We start from the raw sequence: 23,430 nt of genomic DNA on the forward strand, positions 1-23,430 counted from the left end.
AGTACTGTGTACATTATGTACTCTCAGTAAAGACAGGGCAACAACTGAATACATATTTCCTCTTTATGTCTGCATACTCAATTTTCAATATTTCCCCATTTGCGGGTACAAAAATGAGAGGTAGCAAGACGATGCAGTGTCCGCCATGAGCACAGTTTCAGTGTTTGTGCACAATGCACCATTCCACAACATGAAGAGGTGTGCCGTTATGTGCGTGTGTCTCTATTCATGACGCTTTGGCACAGCCTTGTGGTTGGATGTGGCTGTCCACCATATCAGATGAGTATGAGGATGGGCTCCTGGCAGACTACATGGGGCTTTGTTCCTGTTATCAGAACATATTTAATGCACCTCCTTACCCCTCCTCCTCAGCTGACTGCTGCTTCAGAAAGTCACAGCACTCCCCCTAGTGTTCGTTGAAAAAAAGTACACTTGCCCAACCCTCCTCATCTGTTCAGCAGGTTTCTTAACATCCTTTTGTGATTGCCAGTAATTATCATTAAATGTCCCAACATGTGGTTCACATTTAAAATATTATTTCGCACACTTTTTCTCAAAACAATATAAATATGCTCTTACCTTCCAGCACTGCTTACACCTTCTCCTCCTCTCTGGTATGCCACTGAAAAGAGAGAAAATAAGTTTCCGACATGATTTTACCACTATTACCACTGTCATCACATCGTCATCTTTACCTTTGTCGAAAAAGGTCCAATTATTCATTTTATTTTAAATAGCTAGTCTTGTGAGGGATGGTGGGAATGCTACTTATTAATAAGTGTGAGTTATTGCAGCAGTTCAAGTGAACATGTAAATGAATGTGTGTGGCATCATTTCGGCTGAGTCACACACAGCAACAAGAACAGGAGGAGGAGGATATCTAAGAGGCTTCTGAAGAACAGAGATGCAGAGCTCTGTGGTTGTCTGGCTCGGGTTCCGTGTGTTTGATGCTCTGCGCACTGAAAGTCGGACTCTTTCAAGGAGCTCTAAGCTGCCGGTGTGTAAAAGGGAGATAAACTTCCAACTTTAATTACAATATCTTCCCCGAGAGAAGGGTGAAGAGGAGGAGGCCGGGCCTTAGCTGTGTCGATTCCCTTGTCTAAAAACAGGAAGTGTGACTTTGGCCTCCGCATGCCGACAGAGACGTTCTTAGATTAGCTCTCTCCAATGCAAAGCATCACAATCTAATTCTAATTCGAGATTAAAATCCTAAAATCATAGCATAGGGCACTGTGAGGTCCTGGTTTCACACTGGCTATGAGCACAGGGATTTTCTTCTTGAAGAGAAAAAACCTAACCACACAAGCAAGGAGTGGGTTTCACCTGAAAGACTTCCAGCAGATCAAAACAAAACAAGCTACAATTATTCTACCTGATTGCAAGCCTTGAGGCAGTCAGAAAGAACACTGCTACTGTTTATATGTGACCTCTGCACAGAGGGGATCAGCCAGTGTAACCTCAAACTGTACAATATTGCCTCCCTCACTCTCCTTCTCCTGCCCTCACCTTTACTTCCTCTCACCCATTCACTGTTTCACATTCCCCATTGCACTAAGCACTGCAAACACCACTTGAAAGACCTCTAGCGAACAAGAACCTCATATGGATGAAAAGGAGGACCATAAATACAAACTTGCACGGAGAGAGACGGAACGAGAGGCCGAGAGAGCTTTTCTTGTATCTGTTTTACACTGTGTCACTTCAATTCAAAAGATAACCTCCTTAGCTCCGCCACCGATTGCCTATCTAATTGGTATGTTGGAGTGGTGTGTCATTCTCTTAAATCCCATCTGAAGTTGCGAGCAGCCCTTTGATCAAGTTACCACTAGTTTTAACAGCCTCTCAGTAGTGTGGGCTGCTTCTCGTGAAGCATTATGCTCTGACACGACCCAAACAGTTGGTAGAACATTTACTTCTAGCGGGTCGATCTCTAAAGAAAATGTTTGACTCTTTTTTTTTGGTGCACACCGACTGTCCCTCGCTCTTTTTCCTCTCATCTATGAGGACAGTGGCGGCTCCGGCCAATTAAAAGGAGTGATTCACATATGTAGTGTGCAGTGAATGAGTTGTTGTCTTCAGTTCATTCCATATTATACATCAAGTAAATCAATCAAGAAAGTGCTTACCTGTTGGTGTGAAAGTAAAGGATGGCACTGCAGGGACAAAAAAAAGAAAGAAGAGAAAATCATTGATTTATTGTGCATCATCAGCACCGTCCGGGATAAGTTCCTTCGACTTAATACATAGACTTCATCACCAGATACTTTCTTTGAAAGTATACAAATCCACAAAACGTATTTTAGCCTGTGTTCACACGCTTCTCGCTGGCCCCAAGTCTTTGATCCTTGCAAGCATCACTGGACCCCAACTGGGGGGAACGGGAGTGTTGAACCAGCTGTTGGTTCAAATCCCAGCTCAGACTGTCAGAGGCCTGCTGGGCAGGGGTCACACACTGGGGAGATATCTGTTGCTATCTCTAAGACTCACATGATCACACACACAGCTCCATTACTCACACTTTGGCATAGAAGGGGCCCATTTGCAAAAGAGTAACATACAGTAGGCAGATTTAGATTCTGTATCATGGCGAGTTTGAGTTGTGGGTATCTTCTATGAAATGCACTTTGTTTGTTGCTGCCCTCTTTGAAGAAGTGAAGGAAGCTAAAGTATGCATTGCAGATGATGCAACATTGCATCATGCATGCTGGTAGACATCCATACGCTGTCTTAAATATGTGCATTTTAGAAATGTTGCTGTCCGTCTTCAACATACAGAATGAGACAACTGAGATGATACTGCAGCATGGCATAATACAATGGGTAATACAATATGTCATCAAATGATCACGTAAGGTTTACATGACAATTATGGAAAGGAAAATAAGAAAAAAACTCTTTTGAAGTTTGAACATTTAAATATTGATCATGGCAACATTAGCATACACTGTAGCAGATGAACCCACACTCACACTCTCACACACACACACACACACACATACAAACAGCCACACACACACACACATTCAAACAGCCACACACACACACACACACACACACCATCTCAATTCATCCAATTTCACCCCGAGTGCAGATTGTTGCTTCATGTGGTCGCAATTATATTCCTTTCAAAACATTCTTAGTAACCAGTTCCAACAAAGACCGTGGCCTCTTGAGGTCCGGGTGCAGGAGGAGGATAAGAAGGAGGGGGGCATGTCTGCCTACTGTGCCCCTGAAGAGCTGTATGAGTGTATGTGAGTCAACATCAACATATAGAATCACAGAAAGTCAGAGGGTAACATCAGCCTCTAGTGTTCTCCTTCGCCTTGCCACAGATCAAAACTGTCAGACATTAAGTCTTCAAAGTTACTATTCTGTATCAGTATTGTCTCTGCGCCTATTGGCTTGGATAATAAAATCTCAGATTGCTCATCATTTCTTCCCATAGCTTCACTAACTCTGGAACCAAACGACAACATCCAACAACATACAAGCATTAGTGATCAGAAAATACGGTAACATCAAGACATCACTTGAAATGTTCAAAAGATTATATGTATCATACCACCCAACATGGAAAGCAACAGTCGAGGCCAAACATGTAAGTGTAACATTTCTGAAAGACCACAGAGCCGAGAAAAAAGCTTCGCCGATGTGTCTCTCCCTTTCACATGACTCACAACTCCCACGTTCCGCAGTGGATTCGAACATGTACAGACTGTTTTCTGTATAACAGCAGCAGATTAGCCACAGCTCCGTCAGTCCATTGTCCGCGTGCGTCGAAAGGTTGAAGGGCGGATCTCCTCTAACCTTGGCAGTCAGCAGTAAAGCTGAGCCCAGGAGCAAAGACGGCGCAGGTAGCGCTCACAGGCAGCAGCTGCACAGCCCAAGGCCACGCATTAAGCCAGCTCACACATACATGAGACTCAGAGAGAAAGGCTAAAAGCTCTCTCAGGCTAAAAACTCTAACTATTGTGTGCAAAGGTTGGTCATGTGATGAGCTATATCACTTTGACTCAAGTCAGGTACAAACCCACCGGGTTACACTGTGGCTCGGCAAGAATGTTGAAATGCAGCTAGGGGATAGATTCTTTGATTTTTCTAAACATGCATTAAGTAGACACTATTAACTAAATTGTTAAATGCTCAATTCCATCATTTCTACAGGGCTCTCTAAAGGACAGTGAGAGTACTTCAAGCATGTGTTAATGTCAGCATGTCCTTGATAAAGAGGTATTATGATAAAAAATTCTCTCTTTCCCAGCACAGTCAGAGGGGAGTTGCTAAAAGTGGAGCTGTTGGACCTCAAAATGTACTTTACCGAAAACACTCTTCACACATCCTTGCAGAATCAGCGTGACAGAAGTATGAAAAAGAAATAAACAGCGTCTTCATGCAGCACTCTCAGCAGGAGCTCACATCACACCCTATTGGACTTTCAGTTGTGACAGGCTGGATTGTGAGGCAGGTAATATGGAGGATATTGTTTAAAAAAATAGAAATAAACACAGTACCACACTAATAAAAACCTTATCTCATGCCAAACCAGCACTGGAAATGAGAAATTAAAGTAGATATTCCTAAAAGTGTAAATCATGTACAGTTGTACTGATGTGTACTGACCCTTGCGGATGCCTGCATAGCTGCTGGAGAGGCCATTCCTCTTCTTCCTGTGTCTGTACAACCAGATGCTGAAGACCATGAGGATGATCCAGCAAGCGGCTCCTATGCCGGCTATAAAGGCCGGCTGCTTGACCACATCTGAGATCTGCTGGGACAGGGGGTTCTCCTGGTCCATGTTCTCTGTCATTCGCCCAGACGCATCTGAGGATGGGGAATGAAGGAGACGAGAAAGCAGGATTAGAAAAGGATAGGAAAAAAAGGTACATTTGGTGGAAAACAACAGAGAAGAAGTAAAGACATGTTGTTTAAAACCTAAAACTTGTACTGAAATAGAGAACATACATTTGAAATACATGGAGACAGCAAAGTACATAAATATCAACAATCGAGCGGGTGTCTACAGGGCTGGAAATGGAGTTGTTTCTCTCTATTATTCAAAAGGCTTTCATCTCAAATCCCAGTCAACAATGGCAGGTGAGCAGACGAAAGCAACCAAAGACATTCAAACGGAGCCTGTGCGCCACAAGCCGGATTGGAAAACACAGAGAGGCACTACTTACACCAAGCAATGGTGGATTCATAATCATATAAATAAATCCAATGAGATCATCCTCAAATACAGTAATTAGCTAACTTGTGCACATCTGTGAATAGCGGAGGTGTGCATTCCTTGAAATGCACTGTGTTAATCAGAATCAGAATCAGAATCAGAAACAGGTTTATTGCCAAAGAATGAATGTTTTCACAAACAAGAATTTTTTTTTTTTTGGTGGGTGCATGGACATGACAAACAACAATCAACGCAAGGAGGGAGGGGGGGAGGAGGAGAGGGGGGAGGGAGAGGAAGGAAGGGAAGAAGGAGGAAGGAGGAAGGAAGGAAGAAGTGTGGTAGTCCTGGGGGACACAGTCAGTCCCGGGGGGTCCATTGATGGACCGCGCCGCCGAAAAAAAGCTATTGGTGTGGTGTCGGGGGTCGGGTCATGATGAGGACCTCAGCCTCTCCCAGGGAGGGGAGGGAACAGGGAGGGTGGGGGTGGGCAGGGGTGTGATCTTTCTCTGGCGCTTCAGTGGACTGGACAGGACAGGACCTGAGGAAGCAGATTGCAGCCCGAGCAACCTCGGCCGAATGGATGATGATGCCTGCCCTGCTTGTGTTTGTGGCTGTGGCTGCAGGGTGGGTGCCAGACGAGGATGGAGATGGAGATGATGGATGGATGTGGTGAGAACTGTACCATCATCTTCCCTCCCTGGCAGGAATTTCTCAGCTGCCTCCTCAAGAAGAATCCTCTCTGCTGGGCCTTTTGGAGAGGGAGCCGACACCAGCCTCCCAGAGGTCTGGGGAGATGATGGGCAGGCAGAAGTAGGAGGACCAGCAGCTGCCGACGAGAGTCACACAGAGGAGAGGGGGGCGGGTGGGGCTGGGCCTCAGAGCTTGAGCTCAGGGTGTTCTGGCTGCACCAGGTCACCAGGGGTCAGTCTCCCACCACTGTAGTCTCGTCCCCCCCCGAGAGAGATGAATCCATGTGTGGTGTCATCCGCGAACTTTTAGAGCGGAGCTGCTGACTGACTGTGGCTGCTGTGGTGAGACAGAGGAACAGCAGGAGAAGAGACAACACCTTGGGGGGAGGGGGCTGGTGGGAGAACCTGAGCCTGGGGGCCTCGAGCTCAGTCCTGTGCTTCCTGTCGGTCAGAAGATCATCCGTGTGGCCACCCAGGTGGAGCAGCTGCAGCTGGGAGGGCTAGCCCAGTCCTGCGGATGATGAGGATGTAGTGAAGGGCCATGTTGACTGCATCGTCTGCAGACCTGTTGGCTCTGTGGGCGAAACTGCAGGGGGTCCAGGTGGGGTGATCAGAGGTCAGGGCGCACGGCCTGTAGTCATTTGAGTCCTGTGATCTTGGGTTTTGGGGGGGAGATGATGGTGGAGGCCTTGAAGCAGGCTGGGCCAGGGAAACACCGAGACAGCTGGTCGGCACAGTGCTTCAGGGTGGAGGGGAGACGGAGTCCGGGCGCTGCTGCTTTGGGGGGGTTCTTTTTTTTTGTTTGTCTCTCCTCTCAGGATGATCCAGGCGTCGCTGGAGTTGATGGAGGCTGGGGGAGGTGGGCTGAAAGGCGCGGTCTGTACGGCTGCTCACAACAACTCGCTCTCGGCCTGTTTTTCTCATCTGTCTATTCTCTCTGTGCTTCTCCCTCATGCCTAACACATGAAATACTTCTTTTGAGTTGCCTCAACCCCCGCAATTCTGAAATGTCTTCATGTTCGTGTTACTTTGTCTTCATCTCTTTTCGCTCAAGCCTTTCATGTTGTAGCCACTCTTCTCCACCAACTCTCTAAGCCAGAGGCAAAAACACTTTTGTTTTTGTCTCAGTCACTCGGTCTGCGTCTCCAGTCCGCTGCACTCCTCTTCCCAATTTGTGGCTCTGTCTGGCCAAGTGACCGGAGCATGCCAATGTGACTAAGCAGCCCACAAGGGACTGTACAGGTATCTAGGCGGGGATGACGCGTGCACGCTCAGAGTGTGACAAATGCATTTGGGTGAAGCGCTGATCCCCGAGGCCCATTGTTCCACTCCAGTGTTGGAACATGGCGACAATCACCACAGGAACTCTTCAAGGGAGAGGAATTGTATCAGTCACAGCCGATGCTTCTTTGTGTCCATCCATCCCACTCGATCACACATTTATAACCAGATGGAGTTCTCTATCTCTCTCCCTGCCTCATCCTGCTACTCATGTGTTTTTAAGTCTTTCTCCAGCTCATATATTTGGGGAATAGAAACTGACAAAACATCTCAAAATATTGCACACTGCCCATGTGTTTCTTAGTATTAATATCATGTCAAGTCCAGAGTGCAGGATTCATTATTGCTGGTGCTAAAGGATGGAAACATTGCATCTTTGAAAAGCAGAGCAGGGTGGGGCAGCGAGCTCAACAGCTGCCACACAGGAATGTAATGTGCCTGCGTTGATCACACTGCCAGCTTCTGGAGCTAGACGCCATTTGTGTGCTCAAAAACTGCAAAAGTTCCCTTTAATTCAAACTCATCATATTCTTCCGTGGCAAATTTGATGATGTCTCAATAACAGTCATAACTTCAATTACTGTTTTTAAGCATCACTGTTGATGAAGAAAGGGAAAACAGGCAGAGACTTGGACATGTCCATTACAAAGGAAGGAATTAGATAATTGTCTGTTCACTTGGCAGAAAGTCCATTACTGAAAAACTCGTCATTTGAGATGGACTGGATTGATGTCATGAATCTTTGTCAGATGATTGGGTTTCATTCCGTGTGAAAGAATTGCCGGAGGACAAATGCATCGAAATCATTGAAAGAAAAACAGAAAGATGCATATGACCTCCTGTGAGAATTAAAGGTTCTTTCTACCCACCGAGTCGAAAGAAGGTGACATCGCTCTTGACCCCTGGACCCGCCCCGGTGCTGGCTGCTACCTCCACGCTGTAGCGGATCCCTGGGGCCAGACTGGGAATCAGCACGGATAAGGCCGAACCCTCAACTGTACGGTTGATATGGTACCTGCTCTCATTCCCCAAGCACCAAATCTGCAATAACAAAGACACAGAGAAAGTGTAGATTGAGGCATTGTAGTCAGGGTTTATTGACAACATTCAGTTTGTTAGCTGCCACACATCTATGTCATTATAATTGGTTGATGCTGCTCTTGCAACATGTCGACGCTCCGTGGGTATTGTGTTACATCTCTGAAGTAGGAAAACATTTGACATCATGGCATTATGTTTTACAGGCTGTGTTCAACATAGGGTCAGTATTAGCTAAGGTAGCCATAACACGTCTCAGTGTAGCCTTAAGCCAATGAAAAACAAATGGAGATCAGTAATTACTTCCAGAACTCAATTTCAGCAGAAGCTAAGTGCTGTCACTCCCAGGAAGGAGCATGGTCTCACAGGCTGCCTTGAACCAGGGCCACAAAGAGAAGCATACATTCACCTCAGCATGAGGCCTGAAGACCTCCACAACCTGAACTCCTGGCATTCTGCTTTCTTTAGGCCCCACCTCCTCCCAGCAGTTAACCAGGTTAACATACACACTTCCTTGGGTCTGTACTATACACGTGTGCATGTGTGCGTGTTTGCACTTCTGTGATGGAACTACAAAGCCTTGACATTTTCTGTGTATCTTAAAAATTGCGGTAAGTGGAAGTGCCGCTTGGGAACAGAGCCCGGTAATGAGCAGAGAACACTATCGAGCTGGACTAGAAAACCATGAAATTACCCGAAAGCCCATCTCCAGAAAACATTTACCTGGGAAATGAACAGTGGCTTAACTTTTTAATAGCTCTGCCTCATCCCCCCCTTTTGCCACTAACCTAAATTTCCTGTGACTTTCCAATTATAGTGAATCACTGCCACAGCATAACGTGCGATCGGACAGCTCTGTCCAAAGTGAGGACATTACAAAGGGAGCATACATTATCAACTAAGGAGGAGGAAAAGGGGACTCATTACCATTCCAGAGAAATGACTGGCATTATAATAGAGGTCTGTCTCTCCTTGGTCATTATTACAGCGTGTTAACCTCCACTACATACACTATCACCTATATATGGATGTCTCCACTAAATCATATAGTAGTGTAAATAGTGAAGTTCACTTGTATATAGTTGGTACACTAGTTCATTAGCTTAATTTGCATTTGTATCAGTGGAAATAAATACATGTCATGGACGGCTAAAACATGAATCTCCACTAATTACAATGATCTTTAATCACGAGTTGCTGCCTCACTACCATGAGAGGGTAAATAGTTAAATACACCTATCAATAATTACCACAGATGTTACTCTTCACCTTTTGACGGCCACAACATGTGTGGGTCTACTGTCTCCACCAGATGGCAGTGTTTCATAACAGTTTCAACCAGCTCCCCTGTTTTTAACTCCTTTGCTCTCTCGTCACTGAGCCTCTGTCAGCACACAGAGGAGGAGCACTGGGGAGTGTACAAAGGTGCGCCTCAACCAGGAATTCATTACCTTTCCATGTATGCGTATTGTCTCTTTCTCTGTTATCTGCTCGGTCGGCATCCCTGTTTGTGTCTACTTTGTGCGTCACTACAATACGAGCTAAGACCTGAGGTAGCTGCTGGCTGCCTGTTTTGTATTTGTATTACCTTGTACTCCTGGACCACCCCATTCTGCCCCTCTTCTGGAGGGGGTTGCCAGGAGACCACGATGGCGGTCCCATTGTCTCCGCTCTCCGCCACTGTAACCTCGCGAGGAGGGGCACTGGGGGCTGAAGGGGATTGACAAAAGATTTAAAAAACACACCTTTGTACATGAGACATGCATGCAGTCTCTGCCTGTCTCCACTCATCCCATTTAGCTGAATCTCTATGTGAGACTGAAGCTGTGGTGGAAACAAAGGACGATAAATCAAAATGATGAAACAAGCAGCAAAATGCCTTTTGGGGTAAATAAAGCAAATAACTGTTTACTCAAAACAGACCGGGCTTTCTGATGGCGGTGGTGGGTAAACGCCAACCTGCAGTCCAATGATAATTAAACTGAAATAATTATGAATGCAACATATAACACCTAATCCCAGCGAGAGTGAGTGCTCAAAAAACAGGCTTTGTTATGCTTATGGGAGAACAAACATTATGTTTACAGCTCTGAAAACAATTATCAACATAATTGTGAACAAAGGAAGAAAAAAAGAAGAAGATCAAAACACTCCTACACATGCAACACACCAGCAAGCGCTCACATTTCTCTTAACTGGTCGCTACAGATTAAAATGTGCAGTTGGGTTTCAACCAAACCTCATGAGACTGCCACAACCACACCGTACAAGACTTTATTATAACACTTGCACTGAAGTGTTGTATTCGGGCCTTTTAAAGAGCTAAACATCCACCGTAGCATGCTTGAATACACCAAATGTGAACATAACACAACCCTGCCCTTACTGCCTGCTGTGAACAGCTGCTGTACGCTGTCCCACATGTAAGCTGTGCATATAAAATTGTGTAAACATGGAAACATGCATGCACACATGCAAGCACTAACAAAAACTCGCACACATTCACACCCCCCCCACCTTCTTCCAGAGTCTTGCCAATTTTGACATCACTGTCTGTTCCCTGGAATTCATTGAAGAAGGGGCGGACTTTGAATTCATATGTGACTCCTTTCCGAAGCTGCGGCACAACTGCGCTGTCCTCTCCAGGGGTCCGCACCTCGAACACAGCCCACTCGCTCCTCTGCAGCCCCTCCGGTGAAGGCCTGTACATCACCTTGTAGCCCTGGATGTACTGTGACTTTTGCTCCACCTTGTGAATGGCACAGGAACACAGACAAAGACGGTGTCAGCTTGACTTGATTCGCTGCTTCACAGTTCAGTGGAAACTGATACAGTAATGGAATAGATCGTAGCATCACCGGAAAGCTATGGATTTGTGCAACTGATACGGCAGGCACTGGGTTGAATGGGGTGCTAACTCATCACATCAACCCTCTGTTTAGCCATCCACATCTACATCTCTTTTTTTTTTACTGTCTCTCTATGCCTCATTTGAAGCAGCAGTGATTTGTGCGAACCACATTATGAGGTCATTGGCCAGAGGTTCCTCTAAGTCTGGAGCTGGTTAAATAGAGCCCAGGCTCCCAGAACAGCCTGTCTCATACTGTCCTGCTCTCCAGTGTAGTGACCGGATGCTGAAGTCAAGGAAGAGGGGGAAAAGTAGGTATTTGCCGAAGTTTAGAGGAGAACAAGTTTAACAGCCTCTGATGCAGCTAAATAAAGTGCTGCTTTGTGATCCAGCATGGTTGGAGAAAAGAGTAATGGCTACCTCGTATGCTTACATCCGTAGGACTCCCCATGGAAGGCAAGCAGGACAAGCTAAAGATTTTACGGATTTTTTTATCCCTCCCCCGTAAAATATGCTGCCGGCTCAGGTGGTCTTCATTAGCCCGAAAACTGTGCAACCATTTACCACCACACAAAGGAAAATGTAAAACCATGAAACTCCACATTGGGAAAATATTCAACCCCGCACAACAAGGAAACTATGGCTTTTAACTGTCAGTCTTCCTCATGTCATGTGTTTTTTTGGAACATTCCAAGGAGACTAGGAGACAAGGAGGATAACTGGGCAGTAATGTTTTAAATCAGTCTTGACATGTCAGTATCCTTTTCACATTTCCTCAGTCCCATTCATCACTCACTATGGCCTTTCATAATACCTGGGAATGAAGGGGTGGCCTTATGTCAAAAGGCACAACAGGCACTGTTCTTACATGTCAGTGAGCCATCCCACAGACCAATATCTACTATAAAAGGTGGACAGTATAATATGAAAAGATACATGATTGGAGATCAATCACAGGTACTTTACATTCAGCTTGTACCAGCGAAGAAAAGCCACCTAAAGCTTCCTTTTCTAATTCTACTTCTTCCTCTCCCACCTATCCGTTTTAACATCTGTAATCCATTTCCACTTAAGAGCATGAGTTGGCCGCGTCTTCCCTCTCACTTGATTTATTTTAACAGCCTTCAAGTGTTTTTAATCTTGCAATCCGGCACAAGCTGGCACACCACACACTGCTATACCGTACTGCATGGCCAGCAGAAGGCTGTGCTCTGTAGTCTGGCTTTTGGGCAGTTGAGTGGTCCTCTGTGGGCGAAGCTGAAAGTTTTGGTCTCTGGCCAGCAGACCGGTTCTGGCTCATGCCAGATGGACCCCTAAGAACACTTGGACAGTGTCTCAAGTGTCCTTCCTCTGAAGGGTGCTAGGGCATTAGAACATTAGCTTGGCTGAGTGGCCTGACAAATTGACCATAGGCATATCACTCAACTAACCTTGGAGCTTTAGCGACCAGCTATACCAGTGAGCCATATGGCCATCTGGAACTAGCTGCAGCTGTCTAAAGAAAAATATGTGGTAATAGTGCATTCATGGAGGGAATTATACTCACTGTCCACTGCACTCTGACAGATGAAGAGGAGAGAATGGTGGGATTGTGCAGGTGGATGAGCACTTCTCCCAACTCTGTTTGGATCTGTCGATGGTCGACACCCTGACTGGTGGGAGGGATATCTGTATGCAGCAGCACAGACAAACAACATGCATACTAGTGTTCAAAACAACAGAACATTGCTTACATGTCTGTATCCAATTCAGTAAGAAGGCAGTTCTCACCTTGTGTTTTCACAGATTCAGTAATAGGACTGGGATCACTCAGCCCATAGGCATTGACTGCCCGTACTAGGAAGAGGTAGACTGCACTGGGCTTCAAGCCCTTCAGTACAAATGACTCAGTTTTCACATGCTCTGCCAAGGTCTGCCAGCTGCTCCCTGATGCATGACTGTAGACACACAACAGAGATAATCAAGGTTTAAAAGATTGCATTAGCGCCAAGCAGGTATTTTGTTTACTCAGCGTTGAGCTGATTAGTTTCACCTGAAGGCCTCTATTATATAGGAGGTGGGTGTGGCTCCAGCATTCAGGTTCGGTCTCCAGGAAAGGGCGATGGAGGTCCGGGTGACATCAGTGACTTCGGGTTTAGAAGGGGCACTGGGGATCAGGTTTGGGTCAGTAGGCCTGTTTGGCTGGACTGGGACTCCAAACTCTTGATGTGGAACAGTGAAAAGGAAAGAAACAGATCAGAATGTAGTTCCCAAAAACAATACAAAACATCACCAACCTTGACTACCTCTTTTATCTGACTTGTTTTTTTACAAAGGGATATAAGAATACTAAAACATATCCAGCAACCCATTGTCAAAAGAAAACCGATGGACACTAAACCTCACTATTGGTTAAGTCTTACCGTGGACCTCTAAGTAGGCTTTCCATGAGGCCTCTCCACTGGGTGTTGAGGCGATGCAGGTGTAGGTACCAGTGTCACCAAGCTGGAGAAAAATAAAAAATAAAGGATGGTTAGATGGAAGTTATTCAAACGTGTGCCACAGTTTCGTGACCTGGTGGTCATCTCTTCCCTTGTTTCTGCCCGTTGCTATCTCCCCCCACTCACACACCATCACTTTTCTGCTGATTGACATTCTGGAGGAGTCTGTAGCAGGCAGCTGTCATTGCCTGATAATCTCAATATCATCTCTTTCATAGCAGAAACTAAGAAGAAGCAGCTGGAAAGGCCAAGTGGCAGACCATTCCTAGTCTAATGGGAAATATGTTCACAGGATCATTGACTAATTGGAGACCTTTTTCTCTGTCTACCATCCCCCTGAGTACCAATCATGGAAGCTACTGCTATGTGTAATAGATGGGGTGACAAGCTGTACGAAAGATAAAGAACCTTGATTATTCATACACTTTGTTAGATATAAAAAGGAAGTTGGACAAAGTGGGACACATTTACATTTTAGAGTGCACTATGCATTGGTGAACTATATTGTAGTAATTTGTAGTTTAGTTACATTGTAGTACAAAGATTAAACAACACCAAAACGCATTTAGGAAGTTTATAGTTCTCTCTCTCTCTCTTCTCTCTCTTCTCTCTCCCTCCCTCTCTCCCTCTCTCTCTCTCTCCCTCTCCATTTTAATAATGGAGAATGTAATCTGCATTAGATAGTCAACCATGGCATAGATGTGCCAGATTGTGCGGTAGTACATAAGAAAAAAATAGCTGGGAAAAGGGCCTTTCTCTCACAAAATTCTTGTGACACCTAGATTTTGGATACAGACCATTAACAAATCATTTGTCTCGGCTCATGGACATTTAGATTTGAATCGGTTGAGGTGTTTTTGAGAGGCTCCGCTAGCCAACAGGCTAATAAGCTAAACATGATATATGGTGTATTTTCACAGCGCTGCATTTCAAAAGAATATTTGCTTTGTCAACTGCGGTAAAAGTCTGGCGGTAAAAAACGTAATGCTGTTTTGGTTCGGTGGTGACGCATACATACGCTATGGGCTACTGTACTGGTGTGTAAACAAAATAAAGAGTGGAAGGACTTTGAGATAAATTGTTCAAATAACTGAGAGTGAGCATGTCTCGCCAATGACCCTCAAGGTGCATATTGTTTTGTCAGGCAGGCAAGGAAATGTATCAAAACGCAATAATGAAGAGAAAAAAAGTCTCGCGAAAAAAATCAGGCGATTCACATTAATAAAATAAATTACCTCACACATCAAAAACGTCTTCATCCAAATGTTGTCGGGGAGAAATGACAAGTTCATTAATGCAAAGTGCCTGCAGAGTTTCCTTGGCTCCAGCAAGAGAGGGATTCAGATGCATCGCTTCCTGCCTGCCTCGCACTGGCAGCCCAATCATACTGCAATTTTGTCACCACAAGACATGCCAGCATTCATCAGAACAACGCAAACTGACGCGAACTCTGACCCTGTGACGCCTCCATCTGGATGACACGTCGGCACCCCCAACATGTCTCTCCCTGAGAGTGTGTTCAGCACCACGCAGCATGCCATCACATCACACATATGTGCTCACACTCAAAATCACACACACAACCCACTGTGCTAGCTGACTGACAAGAACTACGGACTGGACGACTTCACACACTCCATTACAAACCTGCGACAACTGACTGACAGCCCACTGAGGGCTGGCTGCTGGCAAGGAACACATGCTTTATTTACCAAACAGCAGGGGTTTGTACAGCACATTATGGATGTGATATAGACAACTTGTAAGTTTATTTTAATGGATTAAGACATTCATAGCAGCCAAATGAAGCTAATCTTATATTATTCTAAAGAAATAAAAGGCGAGTCCATGGTCAAAGAACTCCAAATGCCACCGAGCATTCCTGGGCCCCGTGTTGTACATGTAACTTGGTTTATGAGAAAAAGGTTCTGAGCATGTTTGTACATGTGAGCAGGCGTCTTACCTTTGCATAGCGAATCTGCAAAGCACTTGTGTCCAGCTGTTTGACCCTGGAGTCATGTGTGGACACCAAGACACCATCCTTCCTCCACAGGATGGTGGGGGTGGGGTTTCCGGTTGCCACACAGTTGAGGACCACTGTGCCGTCCACAGCTACCGTTTGATTGGTTGGGCCCTGACGGATAACTGGCGGCGGGCGGTCCGAGATAACTGTGGAAGGAGGAGAATGAGCTATTATATGTACGGGTGGGATGAGGGGAAGGTGTTCACGTAGGGAGAGAACGGACAGTGGATTCAGACGAATACAGCTTGTGTGAGAAAGCACACAAAAAGCAGAGAATCTGCCAAACTGCATGTCGCAATGTAAGTATGTGAACACTAAAAGGGCTGTGGGAGAGGAACTAAATCCAATTTTAAGAACTGGAAACAATTTTCGAATTAATCATCAGCAGGAGTCAAACTTCGCCAAATAAAAGCAGCGTAATTACAATTAAACAGCGTCAGATACTTCGGTCTTCTTACTACAGCTCTAACAGACGCCTGGCAATACCCATATGAACACTCACGGCCAACAATCCCCTGGCCCATCCCCCAGCCATAAAACACCACACAGGGGTGCACACAGAAAATGCTTTTAAAAAACATCCACCCAGAACAGACAATGTTATTAGCATTTACTCCCAGCGTGTGAACCCTTTGTGTTCAACCAGTAGAAACAACAACAAAGGCATAGCGAGAAAGCATGCATCTGACAGACAGAGAAAGGCTGCAATGTAAAGAGGATAGAGGAGACACAGGGAAGAGCTGTGAGAGACACTTTATTTAAAAGCACACGATCATTTTTCCTTTTTGTTGTTGTTGTATCTAATGCACTATTTCATCAAATTCCTGCTATAGGTTGTCTGCCTCCCTCTAATTATTATCATTCAAAGCACTATTGATGACCATTGCCGTCAGCCCCACTAATTTACTAGGAAGTTATATTCAGTGAGGAATAATCAAATTAAAACCTAACACAGTGTAACAGCAACACATGAGGTATGTATGTGTTCATAGATCCTCAGAGCCATGCTGCGGTGGAATCTATTGGGCGCGTTGTCTTTGCTTTTGTGCCGAGAATGGCGCAATTACTAAAACATTGTCAGCATGACCTGCAATTACCAGATCTGCCTGCGGAGAAGTGGTGGCCTCAGAGTGGCCTGCTCACTTTAATAACTGTTATTATTATCCAGAGAGCATGACAGAATGAGAGGGAGAAGAGGAGAGCAAGATGAAGCATAGCATTGTAGGCCTAAAATGAAGACGGACATTTGGTAAATGAAGGGATGAATCTAGGTGTGTCATCGACAAAATAATAGCTGCCCAGATCTCTGTGGGACTAGTGGCAATGAATCCAAGGTTAGTCTATTGGCTGAGGCGGATTGGCTAGCAGAGTAATTAGAGGACCCAATCCAAACCTCACCACACAGCCACAGTCTTCCAATGGTAGACAGCAGCAAGCCAGCGATGGAATACCGAAGAAGACATGATCCAACAAAGCCAAATACTGAGACACAGTCTGGGTACACAGGCACCAGAGAGTCTCTAGCTCTGACAGGAACACATTGAACAGGCCAGACCAAACCTCACAAACCTCAATTCGGATATTAACATGCTCAATGGTACAACTACAGTGTTTCAGATGAATCGCATTATCCGCATAAGCCAAAGATTATCTGTAATACCAATATTTATCCGAGTTTTTTTCTTCATTCCGAGACTTTGCCATGTACTGAAACTGTGTTTCACAGACGGTTGCTTACCATCAGTGATCTCCAGCAGAGCCTTGGTGAGGACACTGCCAGCAGTGTTGATGGCCTGGCAGCTGTAGTATCCCATGTCTGAGCGCTCAGCATCAGTGATGGTCAGGTCTCCAGACTGAGATACAGAAAGCCGGCTGGAGGGTTGAGGAGGTTGGTAGGAGAAGAGCAGGTTCTAGAAGGGATCAAACACAGATCACAGACAGTCAGACTTCTCTTCATAAAGATTTCACATGATGCATGCAACCATCTGTCCTATGATATCAACTATCAAGTGAACTATGCCTCCAAAATAGTTCTTCCCAAGCATTAAATGAGTGTTAAGTATGTTTTCAAAACGAATAAAGAGAGTTTTATATGTTATTACCTGACTGCCTTCCCGCTGCCAGAAAATTGCTGGCTGAGGGTTTCCGGTTGCCTCGCACTGGAAGGTGACCGTTCTGCCAACCCCGACCACCTGGTTCCTCGGTCTCACCACAAATGCCGGGGGCACTGGAGAACATCCATGAGCAGGGTTAGCCATTAAATACATAAACCTAGCATAGCATATTATTTTAGTGATCATAAATATATAGTTAAAAGTACTCTCAGTTATTTGGATACAAGACTACATCTAACTGCAGCTACTGTAAAGGGACTATATTGAATATTCAGTTTCCCTTTCAAAACTTTCCACAAATGTGTTGAAAGCACATTCACTAGTAGATTGATGCAATTTCAAACACAGGCATATTATAGATGTAATTAATAGGAAAAACAACGGTTTCTACCATGCCCCCTCATTTGCATGGGCAAGGGCATAGACCATTAAAATTTACATGGAAATGGGAATACATTTGAGCCATCTGTCCATGCTGACACTCTCCAATAGTGCAGGCATCAACCAGGATGCAGTAACCATGCATCTTAATGACAAATTCCATCTAAGTGTGGTGTCATACCCCAAGGTCATCCATGCTGCTGTGACACTAGGCCTTTCTGGTCTAATAGGCTATCTATGTGAATGCAAGGTCCAAAGGAGGGCCAGTTTACACCTTGACTCTGGAATTTTTTTATTATTTGTTCATTACAGGGACATTGTTTGAAATAAAGTCAGGCAGTCTGAAAAACCATTGTCTGAAATACAGAAACAATTTGTCCATTAATAAGATGGGGTGTTTGATAATGCATAAAAAGGGGAAATAATAGAATGTAATGATATGATTTACCTTGGAGGCCCAAGCTGAGCATATTTGTTACCCAATAATGTCCTTTTGTCACTGTTGCCCATGACAACAGAAACATGATTGCTGATTGGAAGGTGGAGAAGTGATGGGTGGAGGATGGAGGGGGGTTGTGACAACTTCTGTCTCTGTCAGGGCGGTGAATAGGTGACGGGTGATATTTCAACTTACCAGACATGACTAAAAAGGAAACAAAAACACAACAACAACAAAAAACCAAAGATGAATATATAAATAATAAACAGCATGGCATAAAAAGGAGTGATAAGGAGAATTACAATGTGATGTCCATGGATACAAATAATGGTTATAAATATTCTATGAGTAAGAGACAAGTCATATATCACCATCGACTAAAACCCGAGGGACAACATGAGACATAGAGCAAAAAGAATTTGCATGAGTGATCAGGATTCATTAAAAATGCATACACACACACAAACACACACACACACGATTCAACATTTCGCCTCAGTTTTAGGGCATATTGGAAGACAGGAACAATTCTGGATTAGGTTCAACAAAATTCGAAAAAAAGGCACACAAAGAATATGAAACACACAAAACAGATGTTTTATGCTGAGCAGACATCATGTTTTGTATACGTTTTTCTTCTCTTTCCAGATGTGTGAAAGTGAACGTCCCTCTGCCATCAATGAGGTTTAGAGCACCCTGAGGAGCAGCTGGATCCCGGTCCCTCTAACACAGCCTTGCAAATGTAAGCCTGGTTCATAAAACCACAAGGTGAATGTTAACTGTCACTCTTTGGCCATAAATCTCCCCCAGCCAATCAGTCACCTTATCTAATCTGTCTGCTTCAGCGGCTCCCACGGAAACATAAACGCTGTCAGTCAGAGTAATGACCGACCCCTCCCTCCTCCCCCTGCTGGCCTTTCAATGCAGATAAGACTTGCATCAAGCGCGTTCCCAGAAGAAGATGCACACTGCTATCCATGTGTAAGAGGCTCGAGATACACACAATCATGAGAATGTTCACGCCCACAAACACACAAACCCCCGACAACACCTACACACATCCATCCATTCATGAGCGCCTCAGCTCTTAATGAGGTAACCCTACCTCTCCCATGCCGCTGTGATCACAGTTGTGGACCTGGAGGCAGAGGTGAGCTTTAAATCTGACCAGGCTACTTTGTTGTAGACTTTCCGCTAGCTTACAGGGCAGAATGGAGTCTCGATCAAAAAGTCGAACAGAGCGGCTGAGGAGAACCCAGTGAGCATAGTGGCCTTCGGCCCAAGAGGAGGCAGGCTCTGTACCAAAGACCACAGCAGAGATATTAATGGGGATTTCAGCAGGGCTGCTGTTCAGTGGGCCTGACATCAACACAAGAGCAGGACTGGATGTAGATGATTTAGCATGATGAATAGTGGCTCCCGTTGGGATGTCTGCAGCATGCTTTAGATGATCTGTCCTTCTCAGAGATTTTCTATACTGTATTTCAACTGAAATGTGGTCTTTGCGAGACAGTGAGTAATACACACTGAGGGGCTATTTGAGGGTTAAGATAAATCAAATGCAAAGATACAGAGATAGAACAATAAAAAGCATCAGTACTATATGTGGCGCCCAACTGTGTTTTGGTAATTATCGCCACTGTAACAGCCCACGTTGGATTGAAGGGGAAGTTCCTCTCACACGCTCTCTTTGGCACCAGTTCCAGGTCTCCTTCCAGACCCTCTCCATGGGTTATTAGCAACGCTGCTCTAGGGAGTACCATTCCATTCAAGACCTTTCTACCCATAAATCACTGGTCAAGGCAAACTTAACCATCTGAGAAAAAAATAACACCCTGGTTTTCTTAAGTCTATCCAATACAGTCTGATACAATTAAATTCCCTTACTTTCGATGGAAGTTTAATTACGAATACTGATTGAACATTATCTAAACACACCAGACACAGATCCAAATGCCTTTGTGTGATTCTTTAATCTTTCAAAAACACCCACTGTCAGATGCAGACTGAAGCAGACCAGCTGGACAGCCCTTCTCACTGCTACATTGTCATGTGGTTTAGATTATTGATTTTTACGATGAAACTACACATGCGGCTGGTGACTTGACCAATTATGCGTTTCTTCCATCAACCAATTACATGTTTTCCTCAACATAAGGAGGTGTCGTGAACTGACAAACGTGTGCAAGACAATAATTCACTGATTAAGTCGTAATGAGTGCAGAACACATTGAAGGAAAAACAGCCCAGGGCACCAATTCCACAATGTGGACATTGTTCACTGACAATGTGACCGTGGAAGGTCTGTAAATCCCTCTGTGTCCGCACAGAGATGGATTCTTCTCATTAACTGTCCAGCTCTTATATGTGACTTGCTTTTAAAGATATCTTCAAAATGGCATGCCTTGCTATATTATAATTTGTACATATTGCAATAACAAGCAGATTGATATAGCAGGGAATTAATTAATCCAATTTTAATTATGTTTCTTTTATCGTCCATTTACACATCACAGCAGATTCAGGGGAGGAGAACTACAAAGAATATTGACATTAATTTCACTTTGGCCTTATATTTCAGATTACATATTATTTAGTGGTGTAGTTTGCTCTGCCTATGGCTTACTACCACTGACATTCAGCTGTTCAGTTATTCTTGTGCAGTGGCTCAGAAATCTTGCCATATACTTTGAGTGGATGTGGTGCGACAGCATTGCCCAGTAAACCCGCAGATTAAACTCCTGCCCCCCACATCACTGTTGTCTTCTCTACTGCAGCGTCATCTTACTACCTATGCATCGTTTCACTACTTAGACCTACAATTAGACGGCCTTTCTTCCCTTTTGTGTGCCCACATCTGTAATTAGAAGCTTGTCATTTCCGGGCGTGGGACTGTGGCCCCGCTTGTCTTTAATTAGCTGGACTACTCTGTGCCCACAGCCTCGCTGGCCTTCTCAAAGCCTGTTCTGGATGAAGCTCAGGGACTTGAAGGGTAGATGGAAATAGTTCTAGAAAGTTAGAAGACTTGGAGGTTCAGGCATTAGTTCCATCCAACCATGAGAGTAGAACGAGTATTCCTATTCTGCTCTCCCTTTAACTACATTTTACACTCCAAGAAAGCATTGACATGTCTTCTCTAAATCTATGGCAGAAGTTCGTTTTCTATACCTATATAACATGGGAGATGAAAGGTAAAATGCATGAAAAGAGGGCTAGTGCCATACTTATACAGGCAGGCAACAGGGAGTCGGCCTGAGGTTAAGACATTTCATTTCCACTGAGGACAAGAGAGGTTTTAGCATCAAAGATGATTCTCTTCATCATCTTCAAACCAGAGGTACAGCTTATTGAACCAGCACATCAATGCTGTTCCCTTCCATTAACTAAGCTTTCATCAGGTAGAAGGAAAGAGTGAGAAAAGGGAAGATTTATTGATGGGTCTATCGGCAGGTTTGGCTAATCTAGCTCTTCAACCAATCTAAAGATTGCTCTTTTGTGGAGAAAATCAAGAAATAATTGCAAAGGGTAGCCGTGTGATGAGAAAGTATCTGTATTTGCAAGTGGGGGTTGGCAGATGAATAACATTGCCTTCTCTCTATACATCTCTTCAGCGTTGACTGCTGGAAGTGACACTAATATGACTGACCTGACCACAGAAACCACTCTCTCTCCCCGTCTATCCTCTTCACCATAATTGCCCCCGGCCCTAATTCCCGACCCGTTCTGCATCAGTGGCAAGCCGCCACCGAGACGAACATATTCACTGTCCTTCCATCCAATCCCCATCTCCAATGCCTCCTCCTTCCTTCCTTCCCTTCTTCTCTCACCTGACTCCCAACATTCCCATTAGTTTGGCGTTAAATGGCCCCTGTGTTCCTCTGATTCTCAGGAGGGTTTAGAGGGGATCCCAGCCCCCAGTTCCTCTGAATGGTTTCTTTCTGAATGTTCACACACTGTGACCAGCTGCTTTATATTCCTACTGTGTTAATAAGAGTTTTGATGGAGAGGGCCACAGGAGACACACAGATATTCCATAGGTTCAAATATAGTACTGCATGTCTTAAAACATGACGGAAGACAGGCCTCCCGAGAAACGCCACTTGTGTAGGGCAAATTAAATCGATAGATTGCTGTTGAGCTCCATTGTGCACAACTCTACAGCTGTTATGGATTTTTGCATTTCTTTTTATTTAAAATCAATCAGCTAATTGAGAGAGAATAGTTGAAAGTGATGACCGTGTAGTACTAAAACCCAGGGCTATTATTGCAATGAGGCTGGGCTAAATTGCATTTGAATCAAGCTGCACAGTGACCCGAAACGGAATATAATTCAGAATAGCTGTCCAAGGAGCTGTAAATGAAGTGTTTGGCAGACTGACCAGTGTAAAACTGATACTCATAACAGTATTCTGTCTTACCGTGGACGGTGAGTGAGGCCGATGCCTCTGCCTTGCCCACCATGTTCTCCACCACGCAGCTGTAAGAGCCGACATCAGCTGAGGTCAGACGGCGGATCTTCAGGGTGTGGTCCTCACGAATCTCGTATCTGGATTAAAACAGGCATCAATGTACCGAATGTTGCTACATACACAAAAACTGTATTTACACAGATTCAATGAGTCAGCTGACGAGATAGAAAAAAGCAAGCAGTGGATCAAACAAAGAGAAAGGAGAAAGGTATTGTGGGATAAAGGGGACCGGTTGATGAGTCATACCTTCCTTTGGGCAGGTCACCATCGTCTTTCCTCCAACGCACGGTGGGAACTGGGTCACCACGGGCCTCACACCTGAACTCCACACTTTGGTCCACTAACATCACCTGGCTGCCCGGGCGACGTACAAAGCTGGGACGCTCTGCATAGATGGAAACAGCACAGGTGTGTAGTCAGAGCACGGAACGGTAGCAGTGGAATCATGTTTTGAAGGTCAGTAAATGTGTTGCTTTGATATACATAATACATCTTGGT

The 23,430-nt window shown here is 44.8% G+C and overlaps 1 protein-coding gene across 9 annotated transcripts in view; it reads right to left on the reverse strand.

Moving 5' to 3' along the window:
• The window catches only part of robo1 (roundabout, axon guidance receptor, homolog 1 (Drosophila)), a 228,977-nt gene that overhangs the window by 14,884 nt on the left and 190,663 nt on the right, over positions 1-23,430 (reverse strand). For 6 of the 9 annotated variants that reach the window (XM_056440346.1, XM_056440344.1, XM_056440342.1 and 3 more), the window contains 16 exons: positions 23,179-23,317; positions 22,882-23,009; positions 18,473-18,667; positions 17,632-17,756; positions 17,268-17,439; positions 15,470-15,675; positions 13,429-13,510; positions 13,059-13,227; positions 12,797-12,963; positions 12,573-12,694; positions 10,696-10,927; positions 9,767-9,888; positions 8,010-8,181; positions 4,621-4,821; positions 2,127-2,153; positions 580-622 (listed from right to left, as the gene is read on the reverse strand). In XM_056440346.1, coding sequence (XP_056296321.1) covers positions 580-622; positions 2,127-2,153; positions 4,621-4,821; positions 8,010-8,181; positions 9,767-9,888; positions 10,696-10,927; positions 12,573-12,694; positions 12,797-12,963; positions 13,059-13,227; positions 13,429-13,510; positions 15,470-15,675; positions 17,268-17,439; positions 17,632-17,756; positions 18,473-18,667; positions 22,882-23,009; positions 23,179-23,317 — 2,302 coding nt within the window. Of the gene's footprint in view, positions 1-579; positions 623-2,126; positions 2,154-4,620; positions 4,822-8,009; positions 8,182-9,766; positions 9,889-10,695; positions 10,928-12,572; positions 12,695-12,796; positions 12,964-13,058; positions 13,228-13,428; positions 13,511-15,469; positions 15,676-17,267; positions 17,440-17,631; positions 18,351-18,472; positions 18,668-22,881; positions 23,010-23,178; positions 23,318-23,430 lie in introns of those variants that run through there. The other 3 variants (XM_056440345.1, XM_056440347.1, XM_056440348.1) reach the window with 2 other exon arrangements.

This window comes from Pseudoliparis swirei, chromosome 20 (assembly GCF_029220125.1).
Source record: "Pseudoliparis swirei isolate HS2019 ecotype Mariana Trench chromosome 20, NWPU_hadal_v1, whole genome shotgun sequence".
Classification (NCBI taxonomy): Eukaryota; Metazoa; Chordata; class Actinopteri; order Perciformes; family Liparidae; genus Pseudoliparis; species Pseudoliparis swirei.